The sequence below is a fragment of the Amblyraja radiata genome, chromosome 1 (genome assembly GCF_010909765.2).
Source record: "Amblyraja radiata isolate CabotCenter1 chromosome 1, sAmbRad1.1.pri, whole genome shotgun sequence".
NCBI lineage: Eukaryota > Metazoa > Chordata > Chondrichthyes > Rajiformes > Rajidae > Amblyraja > Amblyraja radiata.
In genome coordinates this window covers 108153952-108175312 of record NC_045956.1, presented here as the reverse complement: position 1 = coordinate 108175312, position 21361 = coordinate 108153952, and the positions used below count along the sequence as shown (strand labels likewise).

At 39.8% G+C, this 21361-nt stretch overlaps 1 protein-coding gene across 3 annotated transcripts in view; it reads right to left on the bottom strand.

Moving 5' to 3' along the window:
• Nucleotides 1-21361, bottom strand: part of dcun1d4 (defective in cullin neddylation 1 domain containing 4) — a 68371-nt gene that overhangs the window by 14722 nt on the left and 32288 nt on the right. For 2 of the 3 annotated variants that reach the window (XM_033028420.1, XM_033028403.1), the window contains exons 5-9: nt 20278-20372; nt 15896-15966; nt 12490-12581; nt 10080-10188; nt 6721-6825 (exon numbers count right to left, since the gene is read on the bottom strand). In XM_033028420.1, the coding sequence (XP_032884311.1) occupies nt 6721-6825; nt 10080-10188; nt 12490-12581; nt 15896-15966; nt 20278-20372 (472 nt within the window). Of the gene's footprint in view, nt 1-2919; nt 3023-6720; nt 6826-10079; nt 10189-12489; nt 12582-15895; nt 15967-20277; nt 20373-21361 lie in introns of all 3 variants that reach the window. The other variant, XM_033028413.1, reaches the window with a different exon arrangement.

Sequence of the window (21361 nt, the reverse complement as noted above, 5' to 3'; positions counted from 1 at the left end):
ATAGCTGATCAATTATTGGTATGACCTTATATTGTATATTTGTTGTGTGGTTGCATTAATGTGCCTGTATAGCTGCAGCAAGTAAGTATTTAATTGTTCCATTCCTGGTACATATGACTATTAAACGCTCTTAAACACTCTGCCTCAGAGGGCGGTGGAGGCAGGTTCTCTGGATGCTTTCATGAGAGAGCTAGATAGGGCTGTTAAAAATAGCGGAGTCAGGGGATATGGGGAGAAGGCAGGAACGGGATACAGATTGGGGATGATCAGTCATGATCACATTGAATGGCGGTGTTGGCTCGAAGGGCCGAATGGCCTACTCCTGCACCTATTGATTACGGTCATGATACTCTCCTTAATCAAAAGTATAAATAACTCTTTCCTCCACTTCTATCCCATCTGTACGGCCTGCACCCTGGAATATTAAGCCGACTGTTTTGTCCCAACCTTAGCAATGTTTCCATAATAGCGTCAATATGGCTATAATATATTGTTTACGTAATAACCTAAACAGAGGTTTTCTCTTTCATATATATTCTTGACAATGTTCAAATGTTTTTCTTTGTACTTCCTGAGTATGTCCAGCAGTTCTGCCAACTATTTAGAAAATTGACACTTTCTTGACAAAAGAAAAAGTCATAGTTGCCAGCTCTTGGAACGCTAGATCAAGCTACACATTGCAGCGTCAAATGTCCCTGTTACCTCTTACTTTCAATTATAACCAGTGCTCAGCTGCAAAAAAGAGTGTACTGTGCATTTTATTAAACATATGCAACTGTGACATCTCTAATGAACTAGTATACCAAACTATTATGTCATTCAAAAATCCGTTTGGACCTCGAGTAGATTCCCCAACCATGCACATCAGAGCTCACAATTCACAGTTGGCCAAGTGGTACAAAAACAGAGTTTCTGGCATTTAAAAACCTTGACAAGATTTAAAATGCTCAATACATGTATCACTAGACAACACTGAACACCAATTCTAAAATTAGGCTGCAAGTGTTTGTCCCGGTAGGCCTTCTCATCGTTATCGGAGATCAGGCCCACCACCACAGTGTCATTAGCAAACTTGATGATGGAGTTGGAGCTGAACCTGGCCACATAGTCATGTGTGTACAGGGAGTACAGTAGGGGGCTAAGGATGCAACCCTGGGGGGATCCTGTGTTCAGGGCGAGGGGGTTGTACACAATCAGTCTGCAGCACAGAAATAGGCACCACCCTGCATAGTCTGCATTTATCATCAAGCATCCTTTCTACACTAATCCGACACCAACTCAAATGTTATTCACAAGTTTAGGCTTATGATTGCCACATGTAATAAAGCACAGTGAAAAGCTGTTGTTTGCATGCTATCTAATCAAATCAGATAAAACTAAACATGTATACAATCAGACGAAACACACACAAAAGATAGAGTGAAGTGAAAGATACCAGAGCACAGCATATAGTTATTGTAGCATAACAGTCCCAGAAAAAAATTCCCATTGATTCTCTCCACAATCCTATGAATTCCATTCATTCCCACAGATTCTATTATCATCATCATCGGCGGTCAGTCGAAACAAGTATGACTGTCCTCTTCATAGGGTCGTCTACTTGTGGGTCTGCAGATGTCTGTAGAGGCCGATCCGCGATCAACACACCTTGGTGCAACGTGGGCAGTGGAGACTGGCGGTGGTTGGTAGTCTTCCGCCTTCTGTCTCTCCTTACGGTGCTGTCGCTTTGTCTCTGCAGCTCCTTCCTGCACGGATTTCCACCAGGATTGCCTGTCCAGTGCAATGCGTTCCCAGTTGCTCGATGTGATACGGAAATTCTTCAAACTGTTCTTGATGTTGTTCTTGAAGTGTTTCTTTGGCCCACCGGTAGCTCGTCGACCTTCCTTCAGTTGAGAGTACAGAATCTAGGAGACGTGTGTTAGACATGCGGATGACATGGCCAGTCCATTGAAGTTGGTGCTGCATTATTGTGGTGGTGATGCTGGTCATGTTCGCTTCCTCCAAAACGCTGATGTTGGTGCGTTTGTCCTCCCAGCTGATCCTCAAAATCTTTCGTAAGGATCTTTGATGGTATTGTTCCAGGGCTCTCAGGTGCCTGTTGTAGGTGGTCCATGACTCGGCTCCATCGGAGAGGACAACGGCAGTTTTGTATGAGTCTTTACGTCTTGGTCTTCAAAGACTCTTTTCCCGAGTCTGGTGTAGGCTCCGCTAGCACAACTCGGGCGGTGGTTGACCTCAGAGTCGATGTCACACACGTCACTGATTCTATCACACATCTATTTAGTAACCATTGAATTTGCTATCGCCTTGGGATGAAGGAGGAAATAGGGCAACTTGGCAACCCCATTTGCTCACAGGGAGAACATACAAACCCAACAAAGTCAGAAGTCAGGATTGAACCCAGGTCTGGAGCTGTGATGCAGCAGCACGACTAGCAAAAAATTGTGCCACCATACGCATCTTTTCAAATGTTAGGTTTTTTTTTATTTGTGTTTGGCTCGATTGATACCTTGTGTTTAGTGCATAAAATAAAACAGGTATTAGTTTTCCATATCATATCCCCTATAATCTTATCCCCTATAATTTAGCAGCTAGTCCAAGCATCCTATACCTAAAAAAAGGCATTTAAAAACACCAAGATACTTATGACCTGATGAACGACAAAATTGCGGAATCCTCATTTAAACTGCAACCTCCTAAATGCCACTGCTTGGCTATGATAAAACGCAGAGAACTAATACTGAGCTACTTGCAGGGTATATTTTCAGGAAAAAACATCACAAAGTAGTTCTATACATCTTTCAGCATCATGCTTCTTTTATAGCAACCAGTTGTTGTTGTTCACTGCCTCATGCATGGGTACTAAAAGGGAATCGGACAAGGAGAAAACAAAATTACAGTGTTTCCTAGTATACTTACAAGCCCCATCTTCATCATAGTTGCTAAGATCAAGATTAATTGTTCTGCTAAATTCAAGCACATTGCACCACTGGTCCTTGTTGATCACTTTATACTTGGATTGCTGCAAAGATAACAAAGTTTCAAAATGGCAGTGAATCACCACTGTACGTGATTTTATGACGAGAAGAAAAGTCAGTTCTGCTATGTGCAAAAAAAAATAAAAATTGTGGTTTTTCCTTATCCCTTGCATTTTACCATAGCACAATATAACATTGTACTTCATCAGTCACAAGCCAATGATGTCCAGGGGCTTACTTAAAAAAAGGATAAAACTGGGGCCTAAAGCATGATCTCTCAGACTTTATCAACCAGATTTTTCAGTTCACTGAAATCTATAATTTGTTGATATTGTACCAGCAGAAGTACCTTACTTTATTTAATTTATTGTCAGTGTAGAGGTGCATACAACAAAGTTGAGGCGCACTGTACAGGTCCAAGGCAATGATCTGAAGTTTTTTTATTTTAAAGACAGGATTATTAAAAAGTAAAGGGTTATTCAATAGAAATTGTTGACTATTTACTGTGCTGATGTGGTTATGATTTTGATTTCAGCGAAAACTATATGATGCAGCAAATACACTTCATGTGTATAATTTTCGAAGCATAATCTACTGGTACTCAGTGACTAAAGTTGTCAAGCAATCAAAAATGCCCACACACTTTTCTCAACATACTATTTCCCCAAAAATGCATAAAGAAAGGCAAGGGTCTTGTAGCATCATCTAAAATAAGATCATTCCAGTGTCTATATCCAATGCATATTCATCAAATGGGCAATTATCTATATCTAAATTTCTATTCATGATTGATGATCAGTATATTGGACAGCTCATTAAAAAAATATTAATTGGCATGATAAATGCAAGGATAAAAGAAGAGCAGAAATGTGAATCACATTGTCCAATATCTGGTCAATGCACAGTGCCATAACCAAATCTCCCAGGATTATTCAGTCTGAAGAAGGGTCTCGACCGGAAACGGCACCCATTTCTTTTCTCCAGAGATGCTGTCTGTCCCGCTGAGTTACTCCAGCATTTAGTGTCTACCAAAGATCTTAGAGCTGAGCAAGATGATTCACTCTGCGAAAAAGCCGTAGTAGCCGATGGGTAATCTTCAGCGACATTCCCGTAACCGGTTTCTGTCATGGCGGCGTCCACATCTACAAGCGGAGCGTACTGCTCCGTTATAATTTGCTTGAATCGCCAATGTAGGCGACCCGATCTGTCTTCAGGTTCCCCACGAAAAACAAAAGGTGAGAAAAAATGTATTACTTTCTGTCGTGTAGTGAAAATATTATTTAGCCTGCCCGATCTCTCCCTATAGCTCAGATAGTCGAGTCGTTGCCAGGACTCGACTATCCGAGCTATCAAGTGGGTGAGATCGGGCAGGCTAAATAATGTAATTTCTTTCAGCCTCTCATACAAATTCAACTGAACATCTCGACCAAAGATCGTAGAAGGAATTATGATCTTTGATTTAGACTCCGTTGCACTTGTGCAGCTTCCACATCTAAGGGAACAACGACATGACATGAGGAGCATTTAATTTCTTTCTCAATGTATAGTGACTGTAATCATATACATATAACCATATACAATTCTATTCTTATGATCCCAACAATGTATTATATGACATCACTTTTTTACTTTTAGATTAATGTCTCTGTTAAGAAGTCCAGCATCCCATTTGCTTCATTAATTGCTCTGTCAACCTGCCCCACATCCTACAAGGATTTATGCACCTACTGTACATTTTTGCTTTTGTTCTTGTTGTAAGGCATGCATGCTAGTGTAAGAAGATTTTAATAAGCTCTTCTACATTTAAGATAAATTGACATTAGAGGAAAAATGTGTCTTCAATATACATTTCTCTCCCCACCCTTGAAAACAATTTTTGCATTTAAGTGATATGTCATCCATTCTGCAGGTATGTAGTTATAATCAAATTTATTCTTATAAGTTAATCCTATATGATATTCTTATAAATTAATCTTATAATAAGATTATTCTTAGTTAATCCTATATGATATTTTCTGTAATTTCAGATGTCGACAGTGGGTCCAGAATACTCGTCGACAAGATCTCGTACACTGAACTACGGAGCACTTGTCAAAGAACTGCCGTCATTGGTTAGCTGATATTCGAAACACTGCAACCTTGTATATCTCGCACACAAAACAATGTCAACTATGTAAATCATACCATGAAAGGCAGAAATAAGTGTTATCCTTGTTTATGAATTTCGATGTTGAATTATTTAAAATAGAGTGGGTTGGTGCACAATCCATAAATCACAATAAAAAGCCAAAATGTGCCTATGTTCCTTCCACAGCGCATGGGGAATCTGGCCCGGGTTAGCGCTGCTGGGCCGCCAGGGGTAAATATGCGGGGAGGGCAGGAGTGTTGAGAAGGAGGGGGTTGGGGGATCATGCCAGCAACTCACTCAGCAGCTCGGGTGGCTGCGAGCAGCCGGTGGGACCGGACAGCGGAACTGCAGCTAGACCAGGGGCTCGCAGGAGACCTGGGAACTGCAGCTAGACCCGGGGCTCGCAGGCGACCTGGGAGCTGCAGCTAGTCCCGGAGGGTTCTGGCCCCTATGCAAAAAAGTTTGCCGGCCCCTGGACTAAACCAAACCCTTGATCCTGTCCAACCAGCCTTTGTGTTCATTGATATTTTATTCACAATAATAGGATTTCGTAGAGGGAGAGGTAGGTTGAATGAATGATTGCTCAACAAATAATTAGAGATCACAAGAAAGAAACAAGAGAATTATATATATATCACACATATATATATATATATATATATAATGAATATACACGTGTTTATATATATAAGAAACTAGAAAAATGTGTGTGTGTGTGTATGTGTACACACACACACTCACACACAAATATATATACACATATATACACACACACACACACACACACACACACACACACACACACTTTATGGGTGCATACAAGCAGTTGTGAACAATGGGATTAGATAAATTACAGAGTGCAAGATTAATACAAAAATCAATTCAAACTCAGGACTTGAACCATTTAAAAAGAAAATTTAAAAAAACATGTAAAACCACACAAACTGTTCCCCCGCAACGCTGATTACTGCGTTTACTACAAAAATCAATTCAAACACAGGACATGAGCCATTTAAAAAGATAATTAAAAAAGACATTTAAAACATTTAAAAACACGCAAACTGTTCCCCTGCAATGCTGATTACACTGCGAGAGGCATAACTGAAGTCGGGTCGGGTTTACTGAAATGGCAGAAGTTACGCTCTGTTGCGGGGGAACAGTTTGTCAGTCGTCAGTCCATTAGATTTTGCAGGAGTGGTATATCTTGCTCCGCTCTAAGATCTTTGGCGTCTACCTCCCAGGATTGTCAACAGGTGCAGAACTAAAATACCAGAGTATCTACCTGCAGAGTTTATTGGTCAACTTTAACTTGTTTTTATTTAGCCAGCCAGTGCTTTTTAAAAAATAATTACTACTTGTTACTTTTTCAAATTAAAGTTTATTGATCCTCAGTTTTCCATTATCCATGCACGGTTAAATGGTTAAAATACATTTTACTGAAATTAACGCCTATTACTTGAAAATGTTATACAAAATTGTAAATAATTAAAAATGAAAACTAAACTTCATCAAACAATTATTTTTAAAAATAGCAAATGTAATTCTCTTTGAGATTTAATGAGCATTGAAAGGACAGCTATAACTAATTCATATTACAACGTTATATTTTAATACCTCAAGGAACTGATGAAAGGCTGGGAAGAGCGGCCATGTTTTTCCTAAGAGTAGTCCCAACATGCATTTAGCAGTGCTAATTTCCAAACTACGTTGATCCTTTTCCTGTGAAGAGAAAATACAAATACAAAATTCAAGCCATAGACAGAAATTGAACATCATGGTGAAGACCGTGTCAATAAATTACTTTCAAATATTAACTGGCAGCAATTTTTTTGCAATTATATTGAACGCAACATTAGTCAGTAATTTTAACTTGAATGAGAATTTTTGAATAAGAGTTTTTTGGCACCACGAATGTGGGGCAATAAATTGCTGCCAAGTTGATGGATATGTTAATGCCTCGCACATCTCACAAAAATGTCTTCCTTTTTAAATGTTTCAGCTCAATGCAAATCACTAAACGTTGTCATCTTTCCTTGTATCTCTCCAACTTAGCAGATGGCATTTACATCTGACAAGTGCAAGATTATGCATGTTAGGAGGTTTTAAAAAAGTGTAGGATATACACAGCTGATGAACATCTTGGGGGATTCTTGCCTTCAATGGCCATGGCATAAAATACAAGAGCTGGGATGTCAATTTACTACATCAAGAGGTGTCCGAAGAATAATCCTGACCTAAAATGTGGCTTATTCATATCCACCACAAATGTTGCCTAACCCGCTGAGTTCTACCACCATTTTCTTTTGTAAACAGCCATCATTAAAACATTCTTTCCTCCGGGTAGGACCTACTGTGTGTAAATCTAGCTGCCACACTATCAGAAGGAGGATGTGATCATGAAGGAGAGGCTGAAGATGACATTCACTAGGATGTTGCCTGGATTGGAAGATTTTTGTTACAACATGAGAATGGCCAGGCTCTGTTAATTTCCCAGGAGTAGAGAAGGCCAAGGGATCATCATACAGAATATTATGAAGATGAACAGGATAGATGGTAAGAATCCTTTTCCTTGTGGGTGTCTTGGGCAAGAGGGCATAGGATGAATTCAGAAGATAGGAGAGAGAGGGGGATTTTATTCATAGGTCCAATAATATTGCACAGACATGGCGTGCAGAGGGCCTGTTTCTGTGATCCTATATCTCAATTTTTTGAAACAAACTAATTCCCAAGGTGGCCCAACAGGGTACAAGTTGAGATGGTTTCACCAGTGTGAGAGTCTCATACGATGGGACATTGTTTCAAGGTAAGAATTTGAGATACATATACATTTCACTTTGTAGAGAATTACAGAGATTCCAGGAAACTCTGGAATTCTCTACCCCAAAGAATTGTGGAGGTAAATACATTGGGCAGGCTCAAATGACCTGGAGGGCTACACCGATTCCCACTTTCATGCATTCATCAAATCTCAACAGTAGGAAGGAACAATAATTCCCAATGTCAGAAGGGCTGTTACAACAACATCCCATAGCACTTAACATCCAACAAAACCTGGCAGCATGTTGAGTTACAAAGATGAAGATAATACAGTAAAATTCAAAAAATCCTCCGTCCTTTTGTTGGGGAATCTTGATGTTTCAGCATCTGGCTCACTAAGGCCCTATTTCCAATGCTCTCTTTAAAATCATTTGGTTCTGGAAAATTGTACTATTGTGCAAGGAGTAATAATCCCGGAAATGTGCGAGTCAAAGGCTGCTTGATTATTGGAGTTTTACTGTAGATGACTCAAGACTTGGTTAGATTTAAGCAGGAGACACCCTTTAAGATACTAAAAAGGCATCTCCACTTTTTAGAGAATTTAGGGAGGGTCAGATTAAAAGCAGGGAAAGTAGGACCTAAAGCAGACAAAGGCACAGCTGTTAATAAAGAAATTAGTTAAAAAACAAATCAGTAACATTTACAGCACCAGAATTGGAGGAGGAGCAGAGCCAACTCGATACTCTGAAGAGCTGCAAGAGATTACAGGTATGGGGTGGGAGAAGCAGATTTCAAAAACACGAATGAAGTTTACAATGGACCAGGATTCAAATGTAGGCCGGCAAACATGGGTGATGAATGAACTGAATATGGTGCAGGTTAGCATTTGGGAATGAATGCTTTGCAATAAGTCAAGTTCGTAAAAGGTTGTAGAAAGAATAACCAGAGTCCAGAGATAATAAAGGAATAAATGTTTTAACATTGATGAACCAGAGCAAAAATGAAGACGAGTGTAATCGCAGAGGTACATGGCCTTGGAAATGTGAGCGCGACATGTGGTCTGAAGTTCATCATTAAGATAGCCGGAAAACTAAGAGGCTGCAAGAAAACAATAATGCAACACGTTATGAGATCAAAATCATTGCAAGAAAGAATGGTCAAAGCAGATGCAAGAACAACATTCAAATGAAATTGGATACAAAAGGTAAAGAACTATGGAGAAAGTTAATAATTGTAAAATTCTGAGAAAGTAGATAAACACAATGGGCCAAATAGCCCATTGATTCTACAAATAAGTATTCAAACATATTTGTTATAAAAAAATGATGAATAATAAATTTGGTTAGACATGTTCCAGAAGAATACGTGTACAATTAACATACAAAGCAGCAGAAAAAGATCAGGAAAGTTAAGATTAGCAGTCAAATAGAGACTGCAATCTCTCACCACTAATGTTGACATTGTCAGCTCTCTCCTGGGGATTACCATTGATCAGAAATTCAACTGGTTAGATCACTTAAACACAGTGACTATAAAGCAGGTTAAATATATAATGCAAACAGCCCCTCACTTGAGAAGCCTTTCAACCACTGACAAGACACAGGTGAGGACTGGAATGGGATTCTCTGCAAGTTCAGCTTTTTCTAAAATTGAAGCAGTTCAAAGAATTCCGGAAAAGGGGATCCAAGGAAAATAGTGCCAAACTTCTCCCAAAGTGAATGCAAGTATTGCCAAGAATTTACAAACCAGATAGTTTAAGTAAACTTTTGTTTTGGTGGAGTAAAATACCTTTACTTTGCATACTAATAGCAGTAATAATTATTACATATTGTTGAGTTCCCCGATGCAGTAGTCATCCATGTATTACATTTTTATGGAAATAATTAGAATATACCACAGTAAGAAGAGGGTGATTAGGATTAACAAGGCCAAGCTATTTACTTCACTTATTAATTTCTGCAAAAACCTTAAGCATGAAGAATTCTTAAATAGGCCCACCTTTAGTCCAGAAAATAATTTAAGTGGTTTGGAGAAAAACTCAAAAATTATGAATAGACAGATTCAGATCAAATACCCAAAGAAATATTACCTCACAAGGTAAAAGGTAATTTCAGAAAAGCAGATGCCAATTAGCTATCATCTTGTGAGCAGAGCTAAATTTTGGTACTTTTGCTGCTCACCATTTCTTAAGTTTTGTTAAAGTTGAATCAACTTACCCGTGCAAAATCAAATGCATATCTGTATACAAGTTTAAAATTTGTGGGTTCATTCAACAATGACCTCAAATAATCTAGTGAGTTTCTCAGTTTTTCAGTTGTGTCGCATCTAAAATTGGAAACAGAAATTAACTAAAATCTTCTGCAGCACTTCAATAGCCCAATTCATTAAATTTCTAGACCAAATAATTAACAGAATTTTACTGAGATGGAATAAAAGTCAGTGAGGAAGTGAAATAAAGACAAGCATGCGAGTGGGGAGACAAAGAATAACCTTTTACGGGTTGTGTAAAATTAGTCTAAATGGATGCAAAATTCCTAAGATATTTTAAAGACAAAAATATATTGCAAGCCATTTAAAGCAGTATTGAAGTGCAGTAGTTTTACAAGAAAATCAAGTCGACCCTCAACTATTAAACATTTGAGTACCTGATTTCATCACATTATTGAGCATTTTTCCTCATTGAGAAATTTAAACTTAGTTTTCCACATTTTAAATTAATTTTTTGTTTCAAAATGTACCAACATACTAAAAACCTTATCTGTATATCTGAAAAAAAATACTTGACCAACTGAATTTGATAATAGTTATCCAAACACAGTAATCTACCAAAGGAAAATATTTTACAACCAATAATTTCATCTAGACATTTTATAAACATGACCCTATATTTTCAAATGCAAATTTCATTTATAAAATTGATCTGTGATGGTAAAGAGATGGTTAGTATTTAAACCATGTTATAATTGAAAGTTTAATGTTCGGCACTATCCCTTAATCAAAGACTTCAAATGAAACAACCATTTCTGTACAAAGACAGGAAAACCACTGGATGGATTCATATTGAGTTCAACGTGAAATTAAAAACTGCTATCACCCAAGTAAAATTGATAACTAGTTCAACAATAAACCAAAATCAAAGGACAAAACAATAGCAGAGATGGACATGTATATAAATTACACATGGAAACCATTTACCCCAAAAACTGTTAGCAAAAAGGGAAATTTATCAATTTATTTTCAAAACCCAATTTAATTTCAAGGTTCAAACACGTTTTGACCTTGTGTACCTTGCATAGGATCTTTAAAAATACAGTTTACAACTGAAATTTAAAGTTAAATGCCAAAACTTAATTAGAAAAAAGTTAAGAGGCTGAACATATATTAATCGAACAATTTAACAAATCAAGATTACTCAAAGTTATTAAGTTACCCTATCTTTCAAACTCTTAACAAAATAAAAAATATTCCGATGTTTTATCATTTCTATTTTTCTTGTAGAACAACGAGTTTTTGCAAGATGGAGCCTAATGAATTGCTATAACAATACTACTCCATCAATTCCCCTTGCATGTAAAGATTTCAAGTTACCCGGCACAATTATGGAAAGGGCAGATATCTGTCAATTTACATTTACATTTCCTAAATAACACCTCATATGCAAAATAGTATCATATGAATGAATATCATTCCTTTAATGAGTAATTTATATGAAATATTAGTTATACTACAGTTGGGGATAGACTGCAGTTTTGGAAAAAATAATGAAGTCACAAAACATTTATTGGAATACAGAAGGAAAAAGCTAGTTGGGAGCCCAGTCTTAATTATGCTCCCATGCAAAAGAAATGTTAGATCTGAGAACTGCACTCTTCTTATTTTATGAGCCAACATTTATACTATGCATTTCCATATCATAAGTAGCACAACCCGGACCTGGCTTAACTAATGTGCCTCAACCCCAATTTTAACGAAGCACAGGACACCATATTAGCAATTTCCTCATGTTCTATTCCCGTCAACTTGCAGCCCAAAGATTGACAACTATAGTAAAACCCCATTATATTCTGACACCTTCTGGACTACTGGATATTATTTGTATTAATACCTCTTTTAGTTCACTTTTTTATGTTACACTATGGAGCAAACAAATTAATGGACGCAGCAAATTTAAAGGCAGCACAAAAGCTGGGGCCACAGCGAGTTCAAGGCTGCATAAGTAATATATAATCAGATGAGCAATATGCCGAACCATCAGGATCCCCATATAATCAAATACCACATTATTGTTTTACTGTACTGCTGAATTAGAAATAATTGTATTGTAGACCAATACCTGCTATAAATTGCATGAGGCACTGCCTCAACACATTTAACAAAGCATTGATTCAAGCAGCAGAGAAGACAATGTGGATTAACCAGTGGTACAGGCAGGGCAGATTGAAATGCCTTCTGCACCCAAAACATTTTTGATGCAGAGCTCGGCATAAATATATTCTGAAAAATGCAAATCAGCTTCATACAGTTTTAGAAATCTACCAAAATACTAGCCATAAACAATATTAATGTTCTTAGATGTTAGGACAAAGTTGACTTGTTAAAAAAAATGAAATTAGAAACTTTTCATACTGTAATAAGGTCATTCCTTTCAACCATTCTTGTAGACTGAAGTAACCCATACTCTGGGCATCCAATTTCCAAGCCAACACCAACATCACCACCTATAACGAGAATAACATTTCAATGATGAGCATTATTTGAAGTAAAAAAAAAAAAAGGCCTTTTGCAGATTCTATTCCTCCCTTTTGTCACAAAATAATGCAAGTTGAGTATTTTCCTTCCCAAAAATAATTTCTAAATTCCCAAACAAGGGCATATCGAAGGGTGCTGCATTTCAAATAAATCGTGCAAGCTGAAGAAGCTGTTATCTGTAAAACAATTTAAAAATATTTGACACCAATTTTGGAATTTGTAAATTGTGGATTGCAGAAAGTACAAGTACAGCATCAATCCACTGATGTCACTTTGTTTTGAAGGACCATCTTCTCAAGGGATAATTATTATTAGTTTTATATAGATTTCTGTGAAAGTACATGGAAACTTGCATGACCAGGCAACCACGTTTGTAACTTAAGGAACTTTGGCTAAGAATTGTTGAGCTAGGATCTAGGGTATATTTTTCCCCTCTGAATAAGGGAATATTGCACTATTTTGATGCAAGAGTAAGCCACATACCATAGGATAAGGCAAGTATTTAAATTTGAAGATTAAAGTTGGGTGGCAGTGTGGCTCAGACCCATGCAGATTAGAGATGCAATCAGCAGAGGGAACCACAGCTTTTGTCCAAAATATTTGTAACCATAAGGTTCACTACTTTAAAAACAGACAACGCACAAAAACGTTAGGTAAACCAACTCAAGCTTTACTGATTATCAGCCGGCAGAAGTGACGGGGATACACCAGTCAAGTAAGCAACAGACACCACTGCTTAAGGAGACACTAGCTCTTAAAACACATGAGATTCTACAATTATTTATTGCGTAGAAAAGCAAAATCATTCAATGACATTCTATTTCATCTGAATTATAGGATTAATTAATCTACATTCACCCAGAAGCGGTTCCACCAACACAAAACAATCTTTAAACTCACTTACTTTATACCTTTTTTTTTCCTGTGACATTCATTCACAAGTTGCCACACCTCATGCAATATGCTAAATCTCAGATATTCACACTTAAAATAATAAAATTCTCACTCAAAAGTATCACAATTATACACACCTCAAGGAAATTATTCAAACTTAAAACTTTGATACACCCAAATACGCTCATAAGCTTGCCCACCATTCCACACGTGATGTACTGAATTAACATGGAATTTTCACAAAGGAAAACGGGCATCACAATTTGGTTTTGAAGTTGTAAGATGCATTTCCATTGTTTTCCCCTTACCAGCATGCGTAAGGGAGTGTATATAATATATAATATAAAAGAACGGGCAGAAAAACATCAGTTACACAAACTTGTCCGAGAGGGGTGAGCCAATGGTGCAGCCGTCTTGTTTCCAAAAATCGCGTTGCGCGGCAGAGGCGTCCCTCTGTATTAACTTTACATCACCCATGTCTTGGCAAGGCCGTTCTGCCTACTAGAATCTTTGGTTCTGTGGGGACCAATGTGCAGAATTCGGTGCCTTGGCAGAGGCAAGGGACGACAGTAGTATCCTGTTTCAATTATGCTCTGCATTGTTTAACTCTCTCACCGGTGGATTAATCACTGCTCTTCCTTCCTCTTCTGCATCAGCCCTTTCCCTTCTTTCTCATCTTCCTTTTCAGACTCCGAGTCGCTATCAGTATCATTTTCTTCTGGGGGTGCCCTTCCCTGAAGGGTGGCTGGAGCCTCCCCACAGCCCTCTCCCTACGGGATCTTGGTGGGTTAGCTCCTGCCGCCAAGGCATATAGGGGAGGTGGTCTACACTATTCCTGGCTTTGTTCCCTATTCCACCCCAAATTTGTTCCTCATCCCCCCCTCTACCATAAACAGGGTCGCCATGCCAGACAAGGGGTCCCTGGGGTTATATCGTTTTGGCACTTTTTTCCCTTTTTTTTTGTTACCAATTGTCGCTTAATTTGAGATTCAATCTGGCCTTTTCTTTTGCTGGTGTTTTATCATGCCAATTACATTCTGCTTGTAACACACCCCAATTCTTAGGTATACCATCCTCTCATCTTTTCTGCCTTTGTAACAGTTTCTACATTCCATGTTCCTCCGACTGGCCAGGATTCATCTCCCAAACATTTGGTTAGCTCAAGTTTAATATTCTATGGTCTTTGTTACTTTTATTATTCAAATAACACATATGTTGGACGGGCGTTCCTCCGTCACTTTTATTCATATTATTCCCCATAGCTGCGAGTCTCCCTCAGCCCGGCTACTTTGTGATCGACAAACTTTTAGTTTGCGGAGCCAATTGCCAACTACTTTCCCAGTAACAAAATCTCTTACCAACTACTTTCCCAGTAGCAAAAATGTATTAATTTACGACAAACCTTTTTAGTTTGCTCTATCCAATCGTCAACTACTCTCTTGGTAGCAAAAACATGCACAATTGGTCTTACATTTGTGTCTGTATTAAGGACCTCGGCTGGGAACCAAATCAATCTCTGATGAAGGACCACAGATGTTCCCGGGAGTTTCTACGGGAGTTCGGTCTCAAAGGGTCCGATTAGAGCTCAGTTTTCTCCCTGTCCGATCCCGGTCACTCTGCAGCCTCTTACACAGTCATCCGTTGACGGTCCCAGCGAGGTCCTGCCGACCATATGCCAATGATAAGGGTCACTACTTAAAAAAAGACAACTCACAAAAACGTTAGGTAAACCAACTCAAGCTTTACTGATCATCAGTCGGCGGAAGTGACGGGGATACACCAGTCAAGTAAGCAACAGACACTTGACTTTCCCGCGCCACCACTTCAATGAACAAAGATTCACACGCTGTTTTATACTGTGTGTCACTTAATCACAATCCAAAAATGTTAGTCATGGTCATAAGATGCAGTCAATATACATCACTACAAGACGAGTCTGAGCTGGTCTTGCTTATCAATTGGTAGACACATTTCAACAGCATCCCAACATATCTTTCATCCCAAAATAAAATCACTGAGGGAAGCAGCTTCATAATATTTGCCCTATACAATGCACTCCGACTCTTAACAATTTTCATTCTTCTCAACTCCAGCAATTATACGCTCATTAAATGTAAGCACAGCCATCAGTCCAAAAATCATTTTACTGAATCTATGTTGTACTGCTTCATTTATGGAGACTATAAATGAATAGTCAGGACTGTTATTTTTGAAATGTTGAAAGTCACAAATTGAGATCTTAGAAATGCCTTCGAAAGAGGGCCAAATTCACAAATACAAGAACTTGTGTCTGCAAGTTCCTAATGTATAACACTTTCAAGACAAAATCTGCAGCAATTCATCTCTGACAAGATTAAGCATCTTATTATTTTACTGCTATTTCACTTACATTTTCAGGTTCCACTCCAATGTCTTCACAGAATTTCTCCATGTCTTCAGGGCCTATGACATCATCACTACCTGCAAAATAGCACAGTATTTAGAGTCTGAAGAAGGGTCTCAATCCGAAACATCTCCCATTTCCTTCGCTCCATAGTTGCTGCCTCTCCCGCTGAGTTTCTCCAGACTTTGTCTTCCTTTGATTTTCCAGCATCTGCAGTTCTTTCTTAAACAGTATTTAGATGTTAGATGCAATGTTTCTCCTCGTGTTATTGATGGCAAGTGAACATTAACAAATGCAAAGTTATGGGCCTGTCCCAATTAGGTGACTTTTTAGGCAACTGCAGGAGACTTTGCAGTCGCCACATGTTCGCCGGGAGTCGCCTTCATGGTCGTGAGGAGTTCCCACATTCTGGGAACTAGTCGCGGCCTCAATATGGTCATCGAGAATTTTTCAACGTTGAAAAATTAGCGGCGACTAGAATGAAGCCACCATGGGGAGTAGCGAGAATTTTCGAGCCGTAGGTGGGTCACAAGGAGGTTCTAGTGGGTTACCAGGAGGTCGAACGTTCTCTTAGGTTCTCATAGGCTGTAGCCGGTGCTGACCGGTGAATTTCATTGGTTCATTGGGAAAAAAAACATAAGCAGTAGTTTTCAGAACCAAGGATAAACAACCGGTAATGTTAAATGTCCGCCGAGCTTCACAGCCGTGTATCTCTGGCTGCTTAAATGTTGTCTGGCTTCTTAACAGTTGTCTCCACTCCTACACCCCCCATCCCCCCCCCCCCCCCCTCTTTTAAAGGAGTTACCGTACACTATGCTAGGTGTGTGCATGTGTACGGCATGTGCGTGCCACTGTGTCATTCGCAGTTCCAGTTGCCGGTTTTTCAGGCGACTGCCGGCAACTTGACAGTCGCCTGAAAAATCGCCTGTGGGACAGGCCCATAACTGGCACAATTTAAATGTTAAGGCATTTAAAGTATTATATTTTGTAGGCAGGTGCAATTGATACACACTTTTGGGATTCAACAACAAAATATCAACTCCAAATCAACTTTAAGTCTCTAGTTACATTATTTCTTTCAAACTGATCAGTGAGCATTGGACCAACATTGTTGTTTTTTTGTTTAAATGCCTTGTAATATGGAAGCAACCTTTGAGGAACAAACACAACCAAAAATAGACAATGGACAACAGGTGCAGGAGTAGGCCATTCAGTCCTTCGAGCCAGCACTGCCATTCAATGTGATCATGGCTGATCATCCCCAATCAGTACCCCGTTCCCACCTTCTCCCAAAACCCCCGACTCCGCTATCTTTAAGAGCCCTATCTAGCTCTCTTGAAAGTATCCAGAGAACGGCCTCCACCGCCCTCTGAGGCAGAGAATTCCAGACTCACAACTCTGAGAAAAAGTGTTTCCTCGTCTCCGTTCTAAATAATAATAATAATGGATGGGATTTATATAGCGCCTTTCTAATACTCAAGGCGCTTTACATCGCATTATTCATTCACTCCTCAGTCACACTCGGTGGTGGTAAGCTACTTCTGTAGCCACAGCTGCCCTGGGGCAGACTGACGGAAGCGTGGCTGCCAATCTGCTCCAACGGCCCCTCCGACCACCACCAATCACTCACACACATTCACACACAGGCAAAGGTGGGTGAAGTGTCTTGCCCAAGGACACAACGACAGTATGCACTCCAAGCGGGATTCGAACCGGCTACCTTCCGGTTGCCAGCCGAACACTTAGCCCATTGTGCCATCTGTCGTCTGGCTTACCCCTTACCTCATAAACTGTGGCTCCTGGTTCTGGACTCCCCCAACATCAGGAACATGTTTCCTGCCTTAGCGTGTCCAAATCCTTAATAATCTTATATGTTTCAATAAGATGCCCTATCATCCTTCTAAATTCCAGAGTATACAAACCCAGCCGCTCCATTCTCTACGCTGCACTCCCACAATAGCAAGAATGTCCTTCCTCAAATTAGGGGACCAAAACTACACACAATATTCCAGGTGTGGTCCCACTAGGGCCCTATACAACTGCAGAAGCACCTCTTTGCTCCTATACTCAACTCCTCTTGTTATAAAGGCCAACATGCCATTCACTTTCTTCACTGCCTGCTACACCTGCATGCTTACTTTCACTGCATGCATCTGCCCACTCACCCAACCTGTCTAAGTCACACTGCATTCTCATAGCATCCTCCTCACAGTTCACACTGCCACCCAGCTTTGTGTCATCTGCAAATCAGCTAATGTTACTTTGAATCCCTTCATCTAAACCATTGATGTATATTGTAAATAGCTGCAGTCCCAGCACCGAGCCTTGCGGTACCCCACTAGTCACTGCCTGCCATTCAGAAAGGGACCAGTTAATCCCTACTCTTTGTTTCCTGTCTGCCAAACATCCATGTCAGCACTCTATCCCCAATACCATGTGCCCTGATTTTTCCCACGAATCTCCTATGTGGGACCTTATCAAATGCTTTCTGAAAGTCCAGGTACACTACATCCACTGGCTCTCCCCTGTCCATTTTACTAGTTACATCCTCAAAAAATTCCAGAAGATTAGTCAAGCATGATTTCTCCTTCGTAAATCCATGCTCACTTGGACCGATCCTGTTACTGCTATCCAAATGTGCCGCTATTTCATCTTTTATAATTGACTCATCTTCCCCACCACCGATGTCAGGCTAACTGGTCTATAATTCCCTGTTTTCTCTCTCCCGCCTTTCTTAAAAAGTGGGATAACATTAGCTACCCTCCAATCCACAGGAACTGATCCTGAATCTGTAGAACATTGGAAATTTATCACCAATGCATCCACGATTTCTAGAGCCACTTCCTTAAGTAAACTGGGATGCAGACCATCAGGCCCTGGGGATTTATCAGCCGTCAGTCCCATCAGTCTACCCAACACTATTTCCTGCCTAATGTAGATTTCCTTCAGTTCCTCCGTCACCCCAGATCCTCTGGCCACCAGTGCATCAGGAAGATTGTTTGTGTCCTCCTTACTGAAGACGGATCCAAAGTACCTGTTCAACTCATCTGCCATTTCCTTGTTCCCCATAATAAATTCACCTTTTTCAGTCTTCAAGGGTCCAACTTTGGTCTGAACTCATTTTTTCCTCTTTTACTATCCTCCTTTATATTCTTGGCTAGCTTATCTTCACACCTCATCTTTTCTCACCGTAATGCCTTTTTAGTTATCTTCTGTTGCTCTTTAAACATTACTCAATCGTTTTGCTTCCCGCTCATCTTTGCTACGTTGTACTTCTCTTTTATTTTTATACTGTCCCTGACGTCCCTTGTCAGCCACGGTCGCACCTTACTCCCCTTGGAATCTTTTTTCCTCTTTGGAATGAACTGATCCTGCACCTTCTGTATTATTCCCAGAAATACCTGCCATTGTTGTTTCACTGTCATCCCTGCTAGGGTATCTTTCCAGTCAACTTTGGCCAGCTCCTCCCTCATGGCTCCATAGTCCCCTTTATTCAACCGTAACACTGACCCTCCGATTTACCCTTCTCCCTCTCCAATTGTAGATTAAACTTGACCATATTATGGTCACTATCTCCCAATGGCTCCTTAACCTCGAGTTCCTTTATCAAATCCAGAATTGCCTTCTCCCTGGTAGGCTCCAATACAAGCTGCTCTAAGAATCCATCACGGAGGCACTCCACAAACTACCTTTCTTGGGGTCCAGTACCAACCTGATTCTCCCAGTCTATCTGCATGGTGAAATCTCCCATTACCGTAGTATTACCTTTGCTACATGCCAATTTTAACTCCTGATTCAACTTGCACCCTATATCCAGACTACTGTTGGGGGACCAGTAGATAAGTCCCATTAGGGTATTTTTATCCTTACAATTCCTTAGTTCTATCCATACTGAGATCCATACTGACTCCACATCTCCTGTTTCAATGTCACCCCTTGCAAGGGACTGAATTTCATTCCTCACCAACAGAGCTACTGCACCCCATCTGCCCTTGAATATTCAGTTCCCAGCCCTGGCCCTCTTGCAGCCATGTCTCTGTAATTCCCACAACATCATACTTGCCAATTTCTAACTGAGCCTCAAGCTCGTCCACTTTATTTCTTATACTTCGCGCATTCATATACAACACTTTGACCTCGGTATTCACCTCCCCTCTCGCACCCCTCGCAATTGGCCCTGACCTTACTCTCTTATCCCTTCTCGAACTTTCCTTCCCATTAATTCGAGAGTCATTTGTAACTTTTCCTGTACTCACTTCCCCTTCAACTCCATCTTTATACTCCCAATTTGTCAATCCCTCCTGGTACAAAAAATGTACCAGACCCAGTTTACTCAGTACCAGTTTACTTTGTTCTTTTGAACATTAACCCATGATATTTGAACGCACCTGCATACTCATAGAACCACTCTAAGCATCGTTTGCTGGAGAACCCTTCCTCTTCAGGCTTCATCCTAGTGGAGTCTTGTTTCCTGTACATGGTGCTGCAGAAAAAACAAAGAGATTCAACTAAATATATTAAATAATTTATGGAAAAGTCTTTTTTTTATTTTTTTAAAGCAATCTACTTCTCAAATATTGCTGCAGTCAGAAACAATACTGGAATATAACCATCTTGGGCTTCATCTCTATGATAACCTGGAAATAACGACACAATATTATGAAATGATGTGGAAATGTCTTTAATATGCAATGATATTTCATTAGAATTGAATGTTCTAGTTTAATTAGAATTAAAACTGATCTTCGCTAACCTGCCCCACACCAAGCTTTGATCACATTTATCCCATGGACAACAATTTACCAAACCATTTAGTCCCGCTCTTTCATTAGAACTTCTTGCTGCATCCACATCAGGAAATATTTCAAGTTCCTGCATTCCTCTCTCCAACCCATCTTCTAGCTGCCTTGGTCCCACAATCTAAACTTATCCTAGAGCACAACTCCAAACATCCCCCACACAGCATTCAAAGGAGTATAAACAAACAGATCTCGTCAATCACAGTTCCTTTTCAAATGTATTAGTTTCTGCATTTGAAACGCAGCAGTTGCCATGACCAAGGCATGATTTTTACCCGAATGTTGCCTGGATTAGAGGGTTTCAGCTACAATGAATGTCGGAGTTTGAGCGGAGATTTAATAGGTACATCAAATTATGAGGCATAGATAGGGCAGACAGTCAGAACCCCCCGCCCCCCCCCGAGTAGAAATGTCCAACACTATGCAGTGAGAGCAAGAAAAAGTTTAATGGAGATGTGCAGAGCATGTTTTTTCTGTTTTTGTTTTACAGAGAGTGGCGGGGGCCTGCGATGCAATGCCAGGGGTGGTGGTGGAGTCAGATACGATATTGGCATTTACGAGGCTTTTAAATAGGCAGGTGGAAGTTCAAGGAATATGGATCATGTACTGGCAGATGCGATCAGTTTAACTTGGCATCATGTTCAGCGATAACGTTATAAGTGGAAGGACCCGT